The sequence below is a fragment of the Amphiprion ocellaris genome, chromosome 19 (assembly GCF_022539595.1).
Source record: "Amphiprion ocellaris isolate individual 3 ecotype Okinawa chromosome 19, ASM2253959v1, whole genome shotgun sequence".
Lineage (NCBI taxonomy): Eukaryota > Metazoa > Chordata > Actinopteri > Pomacentridae > Amphiprion > Amphiprion ocellaris.
In genome coordinates this window covers 18,554,825-18,574,803 of record NC_072784.1, presented here as the reverse complement: position 1 = coordinate 18,574,803, position 19,979 = coordinate 18,554,825, and the positions used below count along the sequence as shown (strand labels likewise).

The window sequence follows — 19,979 nt, the reverse complement described above, 5'->3', positions numbered from 1 at the left end:
ATCTTTATTAAAGTCATTATTCAGCTTTTTAGATTAGTTTCTGTTTTCTATGCAGATGCACTTACATATGAAATCACCCATTTGACTGGTAGTGTATGTCTCCTACCATGCATTGATGTCTATGTAGGAAAAATTGTGCTCTCGTCATTGACAATAAGCAACCAATCATAAACAGCAGTACAAATAGAAATTCCATGATGACATTCCGATGACCCAAACTAAAAGATGTTTCTGTTTGGATGCTTTAAAACACCAGAGACGTGAAAAGAATCTTGTAAACATCTCGTACCTTAACTTCAAAATAAATGTGTGAATCTGTGGTGTTGCAGAGTTTCGCCGGCTTGTTTCTGCTCCAGCTGGACAGACTGCACCTGACAGGCTGATGTATCCTCTCCCTGAGCTCGTGAACCAGCTGGACATGACGGACACTCCAGTGTGCTGTGTAAGTCATGAGCAGCCTGATCATATATTATTCATCACTCTCATCACGAAGAGGCCCTCTGTCCTCTTTTATCTCTCCATCTCCTGGCATTTTACTTTCTCTCCCTCGCTCTTTTCCGCCCTCTTAACTTCTTAATTCATCAACACCTATTAGCTGCTACAGCAAAGAACAGCCTCACTCTGTTTGACAGCAATGTTCTCCAACTCTCATCCATAACTCTTGTTTGTCCTCTCCATATGTTTGCTTCTTGTAGCTACTTGTAGCTCATTTTTTGTCCTATATCAACCAGGAGATGCGGTTTTATACATGATTAATGTCAGTTTGGATGTTTTTTTTGATAGGTGGTATGACATTGGATTCTGATTGTTGTGGACTGAAGGTGACAGGTGCCAGGATTCAAAGGAGGAATAATTTATGCCTGCAGACAAACAAGCAGCAGGGCAGAGCAGCAGGCCACAGTGGTGCCGAGGTTGCCCTCCCGTGGCGTCCTTCTCGTCATTCCAACCTGCCACTGAGCTCCGGTTGCCATGCCAATCCACTACAACTTCGCCTCTGGCCCATCACAGCTTCATCATTAGCTGCTGTTGTCACAAGGGGATATTTCAAGTGTTCACTCCCCTCTCTCTCCTCCCTCTCTCCCTCTCTCTCTCTCTCTCTCTCTGTCACACACATCACCAACACCACCCTCTTGGATCCTCACCCCTTTCCTGGTACAATAGATGCTTCAAGCATTTCTCCACCCAACCCCCTGCTGGCTCAGCTTCAGAGCCCCATGCAGGGCCATGTCTCTGGACTCCCCTCTATTACCATATCATGAGATGCGCCTTAGGCATGGAGCAATGCAGCGGCTGCTGCCTGTGTCTTTAAGTGGAGAGAGAGGGAGAGAGAGTCTAATGTGTAATGGGGAGGAAATAAGGCATGGAGAGAGAGAGTGGGTGAGGGAGTGTGAATTTATCATGGGTAAAATTTGTGCTTCATTCTAAGCTGTGGGCTGAGCATCCCTGCACCGGCATGCACAGTCTCCCAAAGCTCATACTGCTGAAGAGTACGCCCATCGCTCCTCTCTCTCTCTCTCTCTCTCTCTCTCTCTCACCCATCCACCCAACCAACCAGCCTCTCCCCGACACACACACACACACTCACACACACACACGTGCTCACACACACACACACACACACACACACACCGTGCTGTCAGGAGCGCCGCTGCTGGACCACAGCCATCTCGCGAAGGAGGTTCCAGCGGAGGCAAGAGAAAGCCAGAGCGAGACAAAGGGAAGGAGGACGGTAAAAGGCGAGGAGCGAATAGGAGCGCGGGGACTGGCACAAGGAAGGAGAGACCCAACGCTTTGTGAAGAACAGAAAGCCAGGATCAGGAGGAGGGAGGAGGAGAGAGGAAAAAAAGAGGAGGGGGAACAGGAAACGCGATCACTTTCAGCTGCAGCGGTCCGTGTCGCAGCATGGGCAATGCACCATCCCAAGGCATGTCAACCCTATCTCTATGCATACTTGTGTAGCAGGTATTTTTTTTTGGGGGGGGGGATTCTGTGGCTGTGCTATCCAACCAGCTGGCTGTCCTCCTGTCACACTCTGTGAGAGAGAGAGAGAGAGAGAGCAGGGGATGGGGGTTGGGCTGGGGGCTCTAGGAGAGTGGCATTACTTCAGGAGGATGATGCTGTAAAGGTAGCATCAGTTAATGGGCAGCGTTCGGAGTGAGACACCCGGGGGAGAGAGAGAGAGAGAGAGAGAGAGAGAGAGAGGCTCGGAGGGATGTTGGATGGTGGAAACACTGGGTGGAGGCACCATGTGTGGGAGCAGGAAAGAAATGGGAGGGGGCTGGTGTAGAGCAGAAGTACCATCAGTGAAGCAGGTGGTGCTGGTGGGTGTGAGTCTCTCTCTCTGTGTGTGTGTGTGTGTGTGTGTGTGTGTAGGAAAGAGAGGGAGGTGACTAGTGAGAGAGATTTCTGTTTTGTGTGTAGTTGAGCGCAAACTGTGATTGTGTGTTGGTGCTGTGGTTGCTGGTGCTGCCGTCAGCCACATGGACAACCTCTGAGAAGTGAAGCACTCAAGGTGTGTGTGTGTGTCAGAATGAGACTGAACAAAGATAATAAGATCAATAAAAAATGGTGGGTGTTATGACTGCTTCACAAGGCGACTTTGCAGCTCTGCCTTGAGCAAATGGGGGATGGTGGTGTGCGTTGGATGAACCGGGTGGGTCAACTACTTCATGTGGTGCTCTTGCTTTTCCCCTTCGGGCCTCTCTCTCGTTTTCATCCTCCCTTTATCTCTCTTTTAATCTCTGTATTTCTCACAGTTTTACGCTCCCTTCGGTGAAATACCAGTTGCAGTTTATGCAGCGTGAAGGAGCTGTGGTCGAAAAATGAAATGAAGCACTCCAATTCCTGGTTAGAGGCAGGAAAATGTGTCTGTACGCCTTATTTCTGCAGAATATGCTGTGTGTTTGCATCTATTTACTGTTTGACACCTGTTTCAAGAAGAGGAAATGATGGAAATGAAGATAAATGGCATTGGAGGAGTGAAAAGGATGTAGGGGGGAAATGAGAAAGACTTGGGTGGGGGGAGATATAGTTGAGGGGTGTTGAAATACTCCTGGAATGACAAGGATCTCTTAGGCAACAGAGGGAAAGTATTCACTCTTCAGATGCAAGGAAATAAAGAAAGGCGAGGAGGGGAAAAGGATAAACGCTCACGCCACACAGCTCAGGGAATTCATCCACATCAATTTCCCTCTCTTAACTCCTCACTCTGCCTCACCTTTCCTCCCTCCTTTCTTCCTCCCCTCCTCTTCATCCCTTACTTGCCTCTCACCAAGGGACAGTCTGGTAGCTAGTGGGGAGAAGGGAAGCGAGACACAGACAATATGAAAGACGGGGGAAGAATGAAAGGAAGTTCGAAAGAACAAAAGACAAAAAAGGGCTTTGTTCGTAGATGGACAGGTAAGTTGGGATGCAGTGCAGTGTTAAACGTCTAAATGAGCTTGTTACTTCAAACGATTGCAAAGGCTCAACAGTGGCTCAGTAAACCAACTTGTTTGCTTGTTTCTCTGCTCGGTGTGGAATTTTGGTGCCTTCAACTTGTCTGGTCAGTTTTTGGCTGCTGTGTTTTGCCTGTTTGTGCAGATGACCTTTGAAGGGTTTCTTTCTCCCAGCTGATATTTGAATTATTTTGCCAGACACTCTCAGCTGTCTCTCTAAATGCTGAGGAAATCGCTTTGAGGCTCAGGTGAAGGCAGAGATGAGCTGCAGTGGCATGAGACCTTTTGCACTGGCCAGAGATCTGTGCGTGTACATTGGATTTTTTTTTTTTTTTTTGCTTTATCACTGCAAAGCTTGTCCTTGGAGTTCTGTCTGTAGTCAGTGTCTACCTTAGAGGGACTGACATGGATTAGGCTGAATACAGACTTGTGGGTGACTTTTATCTAAAAATGGACAATGGGGATGGCCAAATGTTTGAGTACTGAGTTCTTTTTCCAGCAGTTTTGAATAATTTGCTGAAACAATAGATTTCTAATGATATAGACCTGTGGCATTCAGGGCTGTCATAGCTGTTGGTGGCAATGAAAGCATTAATTTAACCTAATGCAGCCAAAGACTGGTCTAATTGCATCCAAGCCGCCAGCGAGGCAGCAAATTGCCAGACCAGGCTTAGCTTTGCCAAGTTGGCCAATTTACATTTAGTAGTCAGGCTTTTACCGCTGCCTATAACTGCAAATAGAAGCATGTTTCTAAGCCCATTACAGAGTTTTACCACACTGCAAGGCTAAACCATAAAGAATAGATTAAGCAGAGTCGAGCGTTAAGCCCAGTATTAGCCTGCCAGAGAGCTAATGCTTATCGTAACGTTGCCATTGTGCACAGACTGGAGATCCTGCTAGCTTTATGCCTCCGTGTTACACCTAGTATGTTCAGCTGAGGTTTATGTCAACACACATGTCTGTCTATGTGCTGATCCTCTCTGCCGAGGCAAAGCCAGAACTGTGTCTAGGAGGGGCCTGCAGTGGCTGAGAAGCTGCTGTACTTAAAGTGATGTTATAGCGTATGAAAGGAGGCAGGGACGTGAGATACAGCATGAAGTGATGAAGGCATCTTATATGTTGGGATTTACTGGATTGGAAATTCAGTCCAGTTGGACGACGGCTGAAAGTGTGAGGAAATGTAGCGAGCCCTTGTCCATAGCAGCCTGCTGTTGTTTTTCTTTGACATTTTCGGAATCTGACCAGAAAAATGTGGAGGATTTGTCCTGACGTTGATGCAGACATGATGACAAGACACCGAGTGCAGCTGGGTGAGAATACTGTAGGCGTGTGGGAGGATAAACCTGTAAATCATTGGTTTGACATTGATAAATTCATATTTGAATCATAGCGCTTGGTACCAAACTGATGCAAGTTGAGGAAAATTAGCAGACAGATGCTTTTGATTTTGTTTTAAAACCAGCTGCTGAGCCAGTCTGTTTGCGATCTTTTCATTTCAGTGCAGAAAGCAAAGACAGGTGGGCTGCACCATCTCATATCATAATGAACCTGTCAGATATTTATCTAGCATGCAACCTCAACTGAACCTCATTATATCCTTGCCTTTGTTGAAGTCTATTTAAGTAGGAATCCGATTGCGAGTAATATGAGATTTAACCAAACCGTTGCTCTAAGCTTTTAAGCATGTGTTACTGACACCGTCATGTTTGTGGAGTCACTGTTTAGCTCTCATGCACCTGCCTATTCCCTAGGTCTGTGCCACACAAAGCCCCCATGAATGCTGCCCTGCCATTGGCTGATGATGATGCAATGTTTCGTGGCGGAGGAGCTGCACGCTTTGAGGGCATTTCTCAAGTAATTGACCCTGTTGGGAATAGCTTTAGCAGAGTTGTACTGGTGTTTAAGTTAATCAGCCAAACAAAATATTAACATGTTCTGCAGACTCCACACATTCTGGGGCAAAAAAAAATACCCCTCTTGTTCAGAGAAGTGGGGGGGGGGAGCTGAGCACATAATGATTGTGCGATGAGAAAATCCCAGCCCTGTCTGTCCACACACCAGCAAGCTGTTCAGGTTTCCTTCATGCAGTGTCCTTGTCGCAGCAAGTTGTAAATGCACCGGCGCTTGAGCTCACATATGTGCCACCACATTCACGTGTACGGAATGAGGCAACTGCTCGAGCCACGCTTCAACAACACTGTAATTGTTCGGTGAAAAATTGATCATTGCATAACTTGAAAAAGCCTTCGCATCTCATTTAGGAGTCTGTGCATTTTCCCAGGTTTCTCGGATGTGGAAAGGATTCCCTAATGGGAGCTGAGGTTGCAAGTCAGGGATTGAAAACTTTGTGAATGGTTTGTGCGTTTACTCCAGGGGTTTGTGGCCTATATGATGGGTCTCTCACATCTGCAATGGTAAGCACACTAGTAAGCTCTCAAGGTCATAAATGATTCAAGGCTTTAAATATTACATGCATTTATCAAAGGTCCTTTTTTCCATGCCACAACTATATGCATGGCAGAGTTTGATATCTGTTCATAATGACGGTCTAAAAGAACAAAAAGCCATTGTATGAGATAGGTGGACATTCAGATTATAGTAAAGTCAATGAAAAGGTCATGTTTAGCCTTTGATGAAATGGAAAAAGTAGTAATGTAGTTCAATTTAAATTTGGCCTTTTCAGAGAAAACAATGTATTTTGGCCACTGTTTCATCTTATGTATCTAAAAAAAAAAAAGTAAGTCATGCATGCCATACTTAAATAAAAAAAACCTTCATGAAGAAAAAGCATCAGGATTGTTTTTCATTTGAGGAGTTCTTCTGCTTTTTCTTGTTGAAAATAGCTTTGTCGTACCTATTTGTAATGAATTTCCCCACCACCAACTGAGTAAACAGAGGTAGAGTGAAAAATGTATTGCAAAAAGATGATGCATTGTTATTGGAAATGATGCAACTAATCTGCATTAAATACGGTTTCTTTTGACAGTGCCATAAAATTCCTTGTTTCTGCTGTCAGCCACATTAAATCAGTCATGGTGGGCTACAGACGGAGTTTTACTGTCACAGCAATCCCCAGCCTGATATTGCCTTGCATAAAAACATTTCCTGTGATGGAGTATGAGTGAGGTATACTGATTTTACATTGGTGGCATCGGATGGAAGCTCTGTATTAATGTATACCGACTGAGTTAAGGCAACGGATTGGTGGAAACAAATATTGTGAGCTTATGCATGGAAATCAAATCAAATTGTCTTTGCTTTGGAAAAAACAAATTACATTTTACACCTGACCAAACAGTTATTTAATTTTTATCAATTAGTAGGAAGTCTGTTATTGCCCACTAAACAACACATACTGTAGAAGTGTGTCCAAATCTGATGCCCCAGTGCTTTCCAAAACTGTTACCACTGGAAAAAAAACAAAGTATTATAATTTGTGAGGTGTAGTTATGGACTTTCTAAGTTTCTAAGGACATCCTGTTTGAATAGTTGCCTCCTAAAAGTCTGAGGTTTTTGTGACCATCCACCGACCCCAACCTCCTCCCTGTATTAACGTTGTTACTCTCTAAGAGGCATTGTAAGCATGTCTTTTTGGGGTGCTTGTTTGCAGGTTTCTTCTCTTGTAAGAAAACATGTTGAAAGAGTATTTATATGTCAGAATCTATGCACGACTGTGGATTACTCTCCAGAATTAAGCTTCGTAATTGTCCTCCAGGTGCTGTGCGTTGCAGTGGCGTAATCATCTCCTGTCAGCTGGTAAAGTTGTACACTAATCAAGTTGGATGGTACACCTCCTACTCAGCCTTCCCTCCAACTGCTAATGCTGCTGCAGTGAGTTTGTCATAATTCCAAAAAAAGAGCAGAAAATAACTGTGAAGTTACTCCAACAGCAGCTCGAACAACATGATCCTGAAGCAACTGCAGCTTTACCGTGGGTCCAAGAGGCCAATATTGACTTCATTATCCTCCCGATTTTTGCTGTTCACAGAGCCGTAGCTGGTCCACAGCGATCTGTTGGAAAAGTCTTGCTGCCCTAATGTACTTTTGAAAGCTGCAGCCTGCGAGTCATAAAAACAACTTGTCGTATATTAAGGTGCTCTATAGTGAGACATAACAATGTGGACCCTAAATCAAAAGTAGCTTTCTGCTGACGCTTTCAGAGACTGAGCGACGCAGCGCTACTTTGAGCTGCAGCAGGAAAAAGGAGGGAAAACACAAATTTGCAAGAGGTGTTGTAATGTAATGGCAAGATAATGAGAATACCACATGTTGCCATATTAGGAATGCAAAATTCAGCTCTTCCATTTGTTGGCTATTTAATAATATATTGGTTGGTTAAAATGTACCCTACCAGTAATTACAATAATTCTCGACAGCATTTGAAAGCAGCATCTGTTTTCTGCTGCAGTGACAGTTGGCACAGTGCAGATCAATGTGTGGAAATCTTGGAGATAATGAGGTAAATATTCAAATTTGGTAGGCCAAAGGGAGTCATTTTATTTCAGAACTCAGATATGCTTTTTCACACCAATTAATTTGCACTTCATGCCCCTTTCGGAATCTTTGAAAAACTAAGTTGTGCAGACATTAGAAGTAAAACTTGGGCAGTTAAAGGGCTAATAGTCATGTGTCACGCTAGAATGCTGATTTCATCACTGCATGAGGCTGCATAGTTTCTCATCTTCCTCCACTATCCACACAGCCTGTGGTAATCAGCTCACACATGATTGACAGCGAGGGCAGTAATCTCACTGTCAGTATTTTCAGGATGGTGACATCTTAATCTTTTAAGTTCACCCAGTGTACTTTTACTGAATGAGGATGTCAACTTGTAAAACCTGTCTGTGGCAAAAGGAGTCTTTAAAGATTGTGTGTGTGCATGTTAATTCTGTTTCTTTTGGTTTTTAAATGATTTTTTCAAACATTAGTTAAATAGATCAAGGTGCTCTGTACAGAATGCAAACTGTCAACACTGGAAATAACCTCATCTTCTGACTTTTTGATACCACTCAGTCTGTGCAATAGAAGCTGCAGCCAGCGGTTGATTGGCTTAGACTAGAGAAAGGGGAGAAATGTCTCATCAGGCATCAAAATTTCCCAACCTTCACCTCTAAAGCACATTTTATTTAATAATGGAAGATCCATCTTCTGTCAGTGTAGAGACAGCAAGTCTGTTTCATCAGCTGGGTGTCAGTTTCCTTCTTTATTGCTTTCTCTTCACACCAGTAATAACTACAAAATTAAATACAATCCCAGGCAACATTAAGGCATCCGTAAACACTCTTTGGCCACATTATTCGGCACTCTGACACAACCCGGTACAACACATCTGCCAGAAATTTTACAGCGAGTAAGACCGTGGTGTTGACTTTTTATTGACACAGTCAGAGGTGTTTATTCAGCTCTTACTGAGGTCGTAATTAGTGGTGGACTGCACTATAGTGAAATGTGTTTCTAATATTCTTCCCCCATGGTGTTTGTATAAGGAGTGGGCAAAACATTAGAAACACCTCTAAGTATAATGCAGTATGTTTAAGCACCACTGCAGACTGCTACTTCAGTTATGAATGTAGAGTTAAATTAATACCTCTCTGACAGATCAGTCAAGCACACATCTTTGTAAAGGTAGATTTTGGGCCTCAAGTACTTGTTAAAAGTGGACTCTGAGTGTATGTATACAGTGAGTGTATTATTTTAAAGGTTTTGTGCTTGTTTTCAGGATAAATATGCGACCTATACGCTACCGCTCAAAAGTTTGGGGTCAGCAAGGCAATTTCATGTTTTCCATGAAAACTCACACTTTTATTCATGTGCTAACATAATTGCACAAGAGTTTTCTAATCATCAATTAGCCTTTCAACATCATTAGCTAACACAATGTAGCATTAGAACACAGGAGTGATGGTTGCTGGAAATGTTCCTCTGTACTCCTATGTAGATATTCCATTAAAAGTCAGCTGTTTCCAGCTAGAATAGTCACTTACCACATTAACAATGTCTAGACTGCATTTCTATTTAATTTAATGCTATCTTCATTGGAAAAAAAAAACTGCTTTTGTTTCAAACATAAAGACATTTCCAAGTGACCCCAAACTTTTGAATGGTAGTGTATATATTTTTAAGGCCATGAAAATTAACTAAGGCTGGATAAGATATAAAAATTGAGCAATTTGAGTCCACTGATGATCAATCTAGGAGGTGAAAAGTTCGGAGACTGCCCCTATAAAAAGCAAAAACTGTACCTGATTTAAATTTGGCCGCCATCCCTCTTGGAGTAGTCTTGTTGTGCAGTGATACAGCGCTCTCAGTGCTCCTGCCACGCTTGGAATACTCCCCAGAAGTCTTTTTCTGCAAGCCCATGAAGCACCATCTGGAACACATGCTGGATTCCCTAAACTGTGTCAAACGATGATCCTTCAACTTAAATTTAATTTTGGGGAAAATGTAGAAGTCGCATGGAGCTAAATTTGTCGAGCAGGGTGGGCGGAGAGTGATGACTGTTTGCATGATCGCACGCACCACAGTTCAGATAGTTTGTGGCAGATGTTCTCACTCAGACACCTCTGGATGTTGCAGTGGAACTTGTTTATTGACAGTGTGACCTTGAAGGACAAATTCAAGGTTTACAATCCTTTCAGTGTAGAATATATTGACTAGCAAGATTTTGGTTGTACTGCTGACTTGATGCACTTCATTCTGTCTTGTTTTTGGCCTCCATGTTGCCAACTCTTGTCACCAGTAATGCAATTGTTGTGCAGTATGACACAAAATTAAATGTTTTGCTCACTGTGAAAATGATGAAATTGCAAATTCGTACCAGCAAGTGGTCAGAAAGGAACTTGAACTGAACGTTGCAAGCATTGCAGGAGCACTGAGAACGGTGCTTGCGGCACAAGAAGACAACTGCAAAACTAAATCAAATACAGTTCTTGCTTTGTAAAGGTGGAATCTTTGAAATTTTTGATTGTACATAGAGGTTATTTTATTCATGCATCTGTACATCCACACCTCCATAGTCTTTCTGTGAAACAAAGAGGTCTGGTATCCACACGAGCCTCACCTGGGGTTTTGTTGCACCTTGAAATAGCAGCTTGCATACACTCTGTTTTAATATTCAGTGGAATTGGGGCACGTAGTGTCAGATTTTTATATATCTGCTTCCTCCCTGCATGGGACAGCAGTGTTCTAAACATAGGGGATGCAGATCATGTTACACCGTTCTCCTTCCCACAAAGCTGTGTTTTGTCGTGTGGACATATTTTTTGTGGTTATTATTAAACATTTAAGACCAGGTGAATGCTTAAAAGGGTTCAGAGCGAGTTGAGCTGAATCACTTATGAACATGTCAGCTTGTGAGTGTAGGAAGAGCCTGATTTAGCTTATATTTCAGATACCTCTGGGCTAAAGACTCATTTTTGGCATCTGTGTTACTTCACGACGGGTGCTGAAGTGTGAAGTGTGAGGAGCCTGAAAGAGGGAAGCTGCCATAGCCTGAAACTTCCCCAGAAGAAAAAAGGAGAAAGTGGAGGAAATGAAGATGGTGGTGTTAGCGAGGTGCAAGCAGGAGTGGTAATCGTCTTCTTTCTTCTCATTCAGACTGTTTCCTCCTACGTTCTTCTCCCATCACTTGTGATTTTCATTCCGAAGATATTCGGGCAGGAATACAAAGCAGGGAGTGTAGGCTCTGATGATTTAGGGCAGATTACTCCCCTTCTGCTTCAGACTGGATCCAAATATCTCTCATCTCATTCTGGTCCTGGTCTCAATAGACTCCTTCAGCATCGCCCTCTTTGCTCTACCTCTCTGCCTTCAGACTAAAGGTTGATTTATCAAACTGTAACTAGAGATTTAGCATCACTCTGCCAATTGAAGCATCAAATATTTCTGCATTGCCTTTGGGCTCAGCCACAATTTAGACTTCCATCTTTGCTCTGGCCCGTCAACATTTAAATCTCCATCACATTTGCTGTCAGCTGTGCACCAGCCTCACTGTCTTAAATCACTGCTTCATTTCAGGATGTCCACGCGTGTTCTGTGCTGCACTGTTCCATGCGACTGCGAGTCTCTGCAGTAAGAAAGGCTGTCCTCTGCTGCAACTTTGTGCATCGCTTTTCATTTCCTTCCTCATTTTCCCCACTAGGAGCTACCCTACTCACAAGGAAGCCTATTCCCACGTTATCGCCCACTAATATACATGTAATGACTTGTAACCAGCTGAGAGGCAGATACCGACTTGCATTATCCAGGAGTCCAGCCAAGCTTAAAAATGGATTTTTCTGTAGCCAGGATCACTGCAGTCACAAACATTGCATGTGAAATTCACGGATGAGGCCAAACTCGGTGCCATAAACGATTAGAGCGGCGAGGAAGAAAAGGTCAGAGCTCTCTCTCACTGAGACAGACCTGAATCCCTTTGGTCCAGCTGATGTTGCTCGTGTTGGTGCATCTCAAGATAAATTAGCTGGATGTCATCCATCTGTTTAATTGGAGCTATTGATGGGAAACCAAAGGCTTTAACGTTGCACATTTCAAAGGTATATTTGAAACACGGCCAACAGCGAGCAACAGAAACACAAGAAAGGCTTTGTACACTGAGATTTTTCTTAGATTAGGAGCAGAGAAGGTGTTTTCTGCAGTGGTGAGAAGTAGCTGAGAGGGAGGGAGGGAGGGAGGGAGGGAGGGAGGAAAATGGCTGCTCTGAATATGACTGTGCTCGTCTGGGATTGTGCGTCGCTCAGTTATTGTTGCTGGTGGTAGTGAGGCGCTCATGGGTCATAATTTCAGCAGCAAGGAGTTGCCTTCTAATGTTTGACCTTGTTCAATAACAAGAGGTCTGTTGAGGACTGTGCACAGAGGTAATTACTGCCAAAGCTGGAGCTTGGCCTGCAACTTGTAACAAGGATGTTTGAAGGTTGTCATACAGCTTCTTCTCTCAACGCTGTCTCTCAGAAATGAAGTTGATATCCGACTAATTTGCTGCCCTTTGAAGGAAATGTAATGCAGAACAGATTACACGTACACTGTCAACATAATGATGAAGTGTTAATCATGAATCTCTCTCAAAAGGCGATTTCATTTTAAAATAACCCTGGCTTAGTAGAAAAGATTTCCAGTTTGAAAGAACCACAAAGGCTGCATTAGGAGGTAGCAGGAGAGGATGGACACAAGTCTGCCACAGACTTTCACCGTGGAAACTGGGAGACTGTTTTTTATGAGACTTTGTCAGTTTTGTCTGTTTGATAAGGTTTAGGCACCAAAAGGATGCAGTTAAATTTAAGAAAATATCTTTGTTTGGGTTAAAAAAAAAAACCTGTCACATCATGTTTAAAGCTTCTCCTCAATTTCCTGGGTTACCAGGGTGGCAAGTTATGTCTGATGTATGATTGGTTTAAACATAGTGGTGATGTAACAAACAAATTGTATCTGAAAGAAAATGTGTCTGCCTCTAAGTGTAATTGACAATGAAGTTCACTTGTATTGGTAATTTTGGGGAGACAGGGTTGTTAACCCTTTGATGCACAGTGTGGGTCAGGAGATGCCCATTTTCCATTGGATTTGGGTCACTTTTGGCCCATGTTGTGCATCAAAGCGTTAACCAGTGTAGTTGGCAAGTGGTAAAAATGTTAAATGACAACATCTTTCAATAGTTTTCTACCAAAATATTCAATTTAAAATGCTACATCTGTTTGCAGTATTTTTACATTTACGTTTTTGCGCTGGTGGTTATCAGTTAAGGACGGGGAAACATTGTGGTCTGCTCTGTTATAAAATCGACAGTGTCTGGAGGCCCGACAGGTTGGTTAAGAGATGATGGTTTTACCAAAATCTCCATCTTTTCCTGTCCTCAACCAAAGTGCTTTTGTTGTCTCAATCAAATCACAGATGGGAGTCGGGATGTGAAACCCTGGGTTCTGCTGTTACACTCCTGCCATCCACCTTGTCTCCTCCCTGAGATTGTAGTATGATTCATATCGGCAGCATTTCCAGTCTCCTCTATACACAATCCAGGATGTGATTAAAGTGGTCACTTAGTTTAATTGGGGGAAACGGCTGAATTTTCAGAAACATAGTTTTAAGGAGATTGGAAGCTGGAATCAGTGAATATTTGGGAATATTTTTTATTTTTGACTAAAATAATTATTTATTGTAGTCTAATTAACTTCCGGTTGACTGACTGATGTATTTGACTAACCCTCTCAATGCTACAATTTTTTAGAATTAAAGCCTGAATATGCTCCATATTCCCATAAACACTAATGCATGAACAGGCCTAAGAATCTGCAACTCTGCAGCAAATACAAACTTCAGCATTTTAACCACATTCCTGATGTTAACATGCTTACATACCGTCTTAGTTTAGCATCACAATCTTCCAACATTCTCTGATTAACAACAGTGTTTTTTTGTGTTGCAGATATTTAGTCATTAACTGCATTATATTACATAGATGATGCTGGTGGATGAAAAGTTCTACAAAATCATCCTGAGTTGAACATGAAAGACTGGACTACATTTAAATTCACCCAGCAGCTGCCTAGACATTTCTTTTATAACAAATATGAGTCACATAGTATAGCTGGAGGAAAAAAAAAAGGTAATGCCAAAACTTGTTGTACTCTTCAACTTAAATGAATGTCTTTACCAACTGTTGTGACAGTCCAGCCGGTATATATTACAATGTTTCCACCTGCTCTTGATGTTGGAGGTAAAAAATCTTATGATTGCCATAGTGACTAAGTTTCATTATCTGGAAATGTGTGCAGAAAATTTCATGGCAGTGGTTGGAGCTATTTAAGGCAGGACTGAAGTGGTGCACCGACATACTGACAGATATTACCGTGCTGTTAGCTTTGCAAGCAAAAAACATATGTAAAGCACACACATACATGTAATTATTTACAAGTCAACGCACGCACGCACACAACTGGCAGACACCTGACGGTTAGCAAGCCCTCGATTCCTCCCTACAGTTACTAGGAAACGGGAGGCTCACAGCGCCGGTTGTCGAGGCTGTGGAGGTGCAGCGAAGCAGCAGACTGGCAGCAAGTGGTAACGTGATTATGAGGAGTGAAGCTCCTGGGTTAAATGCTGCATAAATGCTGGATGCCGTATACATTAACAGATTAGTGAGTCGGCCAGGTTGTTGACACCGCTGCACCGACACCTGTGCACATGCAGCAATCTCTGTTTCGGTCTTTAGTTCCGTTCACTGACAATGAATTCATTTCATTGCACCTAAGCTCGCATATTATTTCCAGTCTCCTCCCCAGCTCATACGCTCTGCAGCCATCCGCAGCATTTCCGTGTGTGTTTTGCTTTGTTTACCCTCTAAAAACACAGCTTCTGAGGCTTCAGCGTTGTAAAGTCATGCTACCTCTGCTGTGATAAATGTGTCCACATCCCTAATAACCCCGCTTACCAGTACTTTTTCAGCAATAAACAAAGTATTAGCCTCATTGCGCATGTGTGCTGGATCACCCTGCCATATATCAAACGGCTAATCTTTCACCAGGCGTATGGAAACAAAGCCTTTATAATCTCTGCAGATGCACACCCAGATCCATGTCTATGTGTATATTAGCACATTGAGGCGGGCGGTTTTTGGTTCGGCAGGTGTTCTGTTGCTCGGCCGGGCACTTGGAGTTGGCTAATTGTCCAGCTTTCTCTTCTAACTGGGTGCCAGGAGGCCATCACGGTAAAATATCAGCTCCACCTTCTAGATGGCAGCAACAATTCTGCACCCAGTGGCTGCAAAGCTGTACTGGGAGAAGTTGCAGAGTTTGGCAGCCTCCATCCCAGCCCAGCCCACTTCCTCCCACTTGCCAAACAGATGCTCTGGAGATGGAGGAGTGTACACAGATGGATTAGTGCCTGTCATTCAGACCTCCATGATATTTGTTCATCGAGTTGAGTATTGCCCGAAATGTCATTTTTACATAAATGGAGGATAATGCTCGGTGGGTGGCATCAGAGATAAGTCACAGATGATTATTGTGTTTATTATTCATTTATTCCCTGTATGATTACATCCGGCGCGTGATGCCCATGCAGGTTATGCATACAATCAACGTATGTGCATCTGCTCATTTTCTCACTCATCACTCATTTATTGCCCTCACAAGTTTCACTCACACTCACCCCGAAACAAAGCTTAAAATATTCATACCATCGTAGAATTATTAATGCGTTGTGTGCTCTGGGGGACTTTGTGTTTTACCGGTTTCATTAAAAAACATTCTGTTCCTCAGCTTGCGGAAAATGCCAGAAAAAGGTTGCCAAAGCCACAGTGGACTTTTCCTTATTGCTTCGCGTCTTCCCCGGTGTTGGTTTTGAAATTGCACAACTGCTTACTTTGTTTTTTTTTTCTTCTTCTTGCTTTTGTTTTTTTTTTTTCTCACCTTCTGTGATGTGTCGAGAACAGAGGAATTGCATTTGAAGTAGAGAAAATCACCCTCGGATTGCAGTTTGAAACAGAGCTGGGAGGAGAGCTAATTATGTGTGCTCACGCTGACATCAACACATAAAGTGCACATGTGTATTTACGTTGTCAGACTGTGAGGTTTCCAGTATTGTGGCTGGAAGAATTCACTATAATAATGCTACTGTGGTATCTGTAGAAAATGTGAAAAGAAAATCACTCACATTCGTCATTAACCTTATTGTGTGTTTTTGTATCTTTGTTTATTGCAAACCATTAAAAATACAGTGTTTGGAGTTGTACTATATAATGGAGTATTAGCCAGATACTTACAGGCGCTGGATTATTTTTGATGCTATAATACGTGCATTAATTATATGATATTTCATTTTTTAAATACCACACATTTGCTAAAGTGATGTTTTAAAGTGAGTAGAGCCCTCGGTCCACATTAGATGTGATGTGGTTAATAAATGCTCCCTCCGAGCTCCAGCACAAATTGACAAATCCGTCGTAGCTCACTGGGTTATCATCGACTGTCCTGTTGCTTGTTACAGCGCGGCGCTCGTTATAATGCGAGCGTGCAGGTAATCGATGTCAAATGTGGCAATGAAATGTCTGGGACACGAAAGTTGTTGCGCTTTTGTAGTTTCGCATCTCCTCCGAGCGTCTCACAGCCACAAACAGCGTGAGAGAGGGAGGAAGCGAGATGGAGAAGGGACTGTCTTTATTTGAAGTAGATCCTTCCTGCATTAGTAGTCTGTTCTGGTTCGGTGTGTAAGCCTGTTAACCACAAACAGTTGTTGCACTGCATGCAAATGGGGTTTTTGTGGGAGAGGGGTCTCACCTTGTGCAGGAAACAAAGAGGGGTTTTTGTGAGCGATTCGCTTGTTTCTCCATTGCACTTCCTGGTGATATTGTTTACATAGGCTGTAGATAATTGGCATGTCATTTGGGATATTCAACGGCTGCCACTAGAGCTGCAACAAATAGTCAATTAACTGATTATTTACAGCAAGTTAAGCGACAAGCATTTGTTGATTGGTATAGTTGCAAAAATGTGCAATATTCTTTGGTTTCAGTGACTTAAATGTATGTATCTGTTCAACGAATAGCGAATAAATATGTCTTCATTTGTCCCACCAGCAGTTTAAAATCCAAACGGTTCCAGTGCTATAAAAGCAGCAAATCCTTGTATTGTCGAAGCCAGAACCAGTGGTGAGCGTTTTGTAACTGGGACAGGACTTTATTCACTGACCAGTTAACTAATCCTTCAATTTACTGGTGGCTTTCATAACATAAAAATCCCACCACCAGTACATTCTGTTCCTTCATGCTCGTGCACATTTCTCAGCTTTTCTGTCGGTGTGTATGTTTTTTGCATGTGCCCCCAAGTGTGAGAGAGTGAGCTTGTGTGTGTGTCGTCGTGTGTCTCCCTCTTCTGCTGTTTGTGATAATGACAGCCGGCTGTGTTTGAATGATTCATAGCTGAATACTAATGAGACACGCTGCAGATGTCTTGGAGAAGCCAAGCTGTGCCCTTTAGGTGTCACTCATCGCTCGGGAGGACGCCGGTCACCTGCACGGCTCGCCGAAAAATGCCAACTGATGCATCGAGTTCTTAATTTCCTATTTGTTCCGGACTTCATTTAACCTTTTCTAACTTTGCGCGTTGTTATGGTAATTCACGACACTCGCACGATGCGTACATGATTGAAAGCAATACGCAGATCCGAGCGAATTGCCTTAATTGTTTCTGCAGATGCTTTACAATAGATGAGAGAGCACAACAAGATCTAACGCAAGAAGGTCACGGGGAGAGAGAACATCAGCACTGTGCGGCTTGGGAGCTGTCTAATAGCAATAGGGAGCAGCGTTGGCCTTCAAAATGTGCCTCATCTCCTCCTTGGCACTCCCTCTCTCTCTTCTTTTCTTGTTTCATCTTCATGGTCGAATATACCTAATGCTGCTCGGGCATAGCATGAGTCCTTATTGATTTCTCTTCCCTCTGCTCTCTTAGTGGGTGTCTGACGCAGGAGTTCAATGACACACATGGCTTTGTTGTGCCCCTTTGTTCCTTTTCGGCGTCCTTCATCTGCCTCAGCCTATCTATATATCACAAAAATGTCCTCCCTTTCTGACAGGACGCCCTCTGAATTCTGACCTCAACGGTGTCCGTCTGGAACCTGCTTGGCTTTCCATCATAGCAGCTGGACGTACTTAAATCTTCACAGTCTTTTAAATGCTGAAGAAAACATCCCAGTGATTGATTTTAGAGAAATCTATGTATATTAAACAGTTTTAAAATTCAACCGGTCTAATGGAGTTTAAAATGTCTGTCGATAAAGTTGCTTGAATTGAGATTAGAGTCAAGAGTACCCATAAATTGCTACTCACTGCTGTAAGTCGGTGAAAGTAAACACAATATTCTCAGTGTTGTGCTGGAAAGCAGCGCAGAGAGGCAGGAACCACATTGTTTGTGCAGCCACCATGATGGATGGTTACATGAATTATGCCTCAGGGGTTTACGTCATTTTTACTGTACAGGCCTTGTAGAGCCCGATAAATATTTAGAAATAGAAACTGCTGCCATAATTAGCTGTAAAAGTCAGGTGACATTTTCTTAATTGCATGGATCATATAAACAATTCATTTTTGGTTTATTTACAAAGGCCTTTTGATGGACAAACTCTGTTCTTCTAAGCTCCCTTAGGGGAAATTTAAATCCACATTGGTGTTTTTTATATCCTCGAAGACTTTTTGTGAGCAAAACCAGCAGTCAGTACCATGACAAAGCACTTCTACCTTGGACCTGCAGTGTAGCAAAGACACTCTCACAAGCGAGAGAAACCTTAAAACCAATTCTGTTGATTGGAGATTTACTGCAGTGTTACATTGTGTGCTGCTGTGTAGCAGAGTAGTTTTATAGTGAGCCGGTGTGCTTGACTTGCAGAAAGGAGTGGAGAAAAAGATGGTGGCATTTTAACAGATGAAGGAATCATTTTCAGGAAAAAAAAAAGCCTCTAAATAGCTTGAAACAATGATCAAAGAATGACTCTAAATTCCTGTAAACAGATTTTTTTTTTGTGTGTGTATAATCAACCCCATAAATACAGTTATAGCAACATTTTTTGCAATAATAATATTCAATATATTAATATGGCTACTTTTTGGAGATATTGCAAGAATCTGTATTTTCTTGACTTTTATTTTTATGTCTTCATTTGAGGGTAATAATGCAGAAAGACTGCAAATATGGGGAATGACATGCAGAAAATGGTGCAGCCAGCTGGGAATCGACTCTTAACCATAGTCAATAACTGTTAACAGTTTCATTTATTACTTTTATGATGCTTAAAGTCAGTTAATTAATCACAGTTGAAGAAAAATGAAATTTCACAACCTTGATTTTTAAAATGGGTTAATCATTTATATCATCATTCAATAAAAAATGCTGCATAATTACTGGTTGTAGCTGCTCATTTTTGGAGGAATCCCTGCTTCCATTTTTTATATTTATCATTGCAAATGGAATGTCTCAGATGCAAGACTAGAGCTTGGCCCATGAATGCTTGCAGATGCGGTACATCATGTCTGTGTTTGCAGTGATTAGTAGAAACAAAGAACAGCAGAGAAATGCTAAGATATTATTTAATTTGGAAGCTGCGTTGCCATGACATCTCTACCAGAGGAGACAAAAAGTCAAAATGTCATGTTGCTGTTCAACAAACAGTGATAGGAAGTTTAAAATGGCATTTTGTAGACTAATAGGTTAACATTGATTCACATAATCCTTATTTGTAGACCTGCAAAAGACCACAGCAGGTGAATTTCATGCTCATTTCACTGCTTAAGACCCCTTTATCTTGCTTGCTCTTTTTTATGCTCAAATTAACATCACAACAGTCAATCAGTATAATTAATTCCATTCACTGTTCGAACCCAGCAGACCACTTAAATGGAAGGTTCCAGTGTCAGTCCCTAGAGCTTGTGCTGAAAACCAACCGAAGAGCAATTAAGAGATATTGGGCTTTGACACCTGCATCTCCTTTCCACATCGAGTGGGTATTACTGTCTCTGGGAGTTCAAGGGGTCGGCTTTTTATCTCTCATCTTTCTGCCCCG

At 42.5% G+C, this 19,979-nt stretch overlaps 1 protein-coding gene across 4 annotated transcripts in view; it reads left to right on the top strand.

The window, feature by feature from the left end:
• Positions 1–1,364: 1,364 nt before the first annotated feature.
• srcin1a (SRC kinase signaling inhibitor 1a) overlaps positions 1,365–19,979 on the top strand; it is a 112,567-nt gene continuing 93,952 nt past the window's right edge. The window contains exon 1 of one of the 4 annotated variants that reach the window (XM_055005373.1): positions 1,365–1,924. In XM_055005373.1, coding sequence (XP_054861348.1) covers positions 1,903–1,924 — 22 coding nt within the window. In that variant the 5' untranslated portion in view covers positions 1,365–1,902. Of the gene's footprint in view, positions 1,925–3,138; positions 3,400–19,979 lie in introns of those variants that run through there. The other 3 variants (XM_055005376.1, XM_055005370.1, XM_035957112.2) reach the window with 3 other exon arrangements.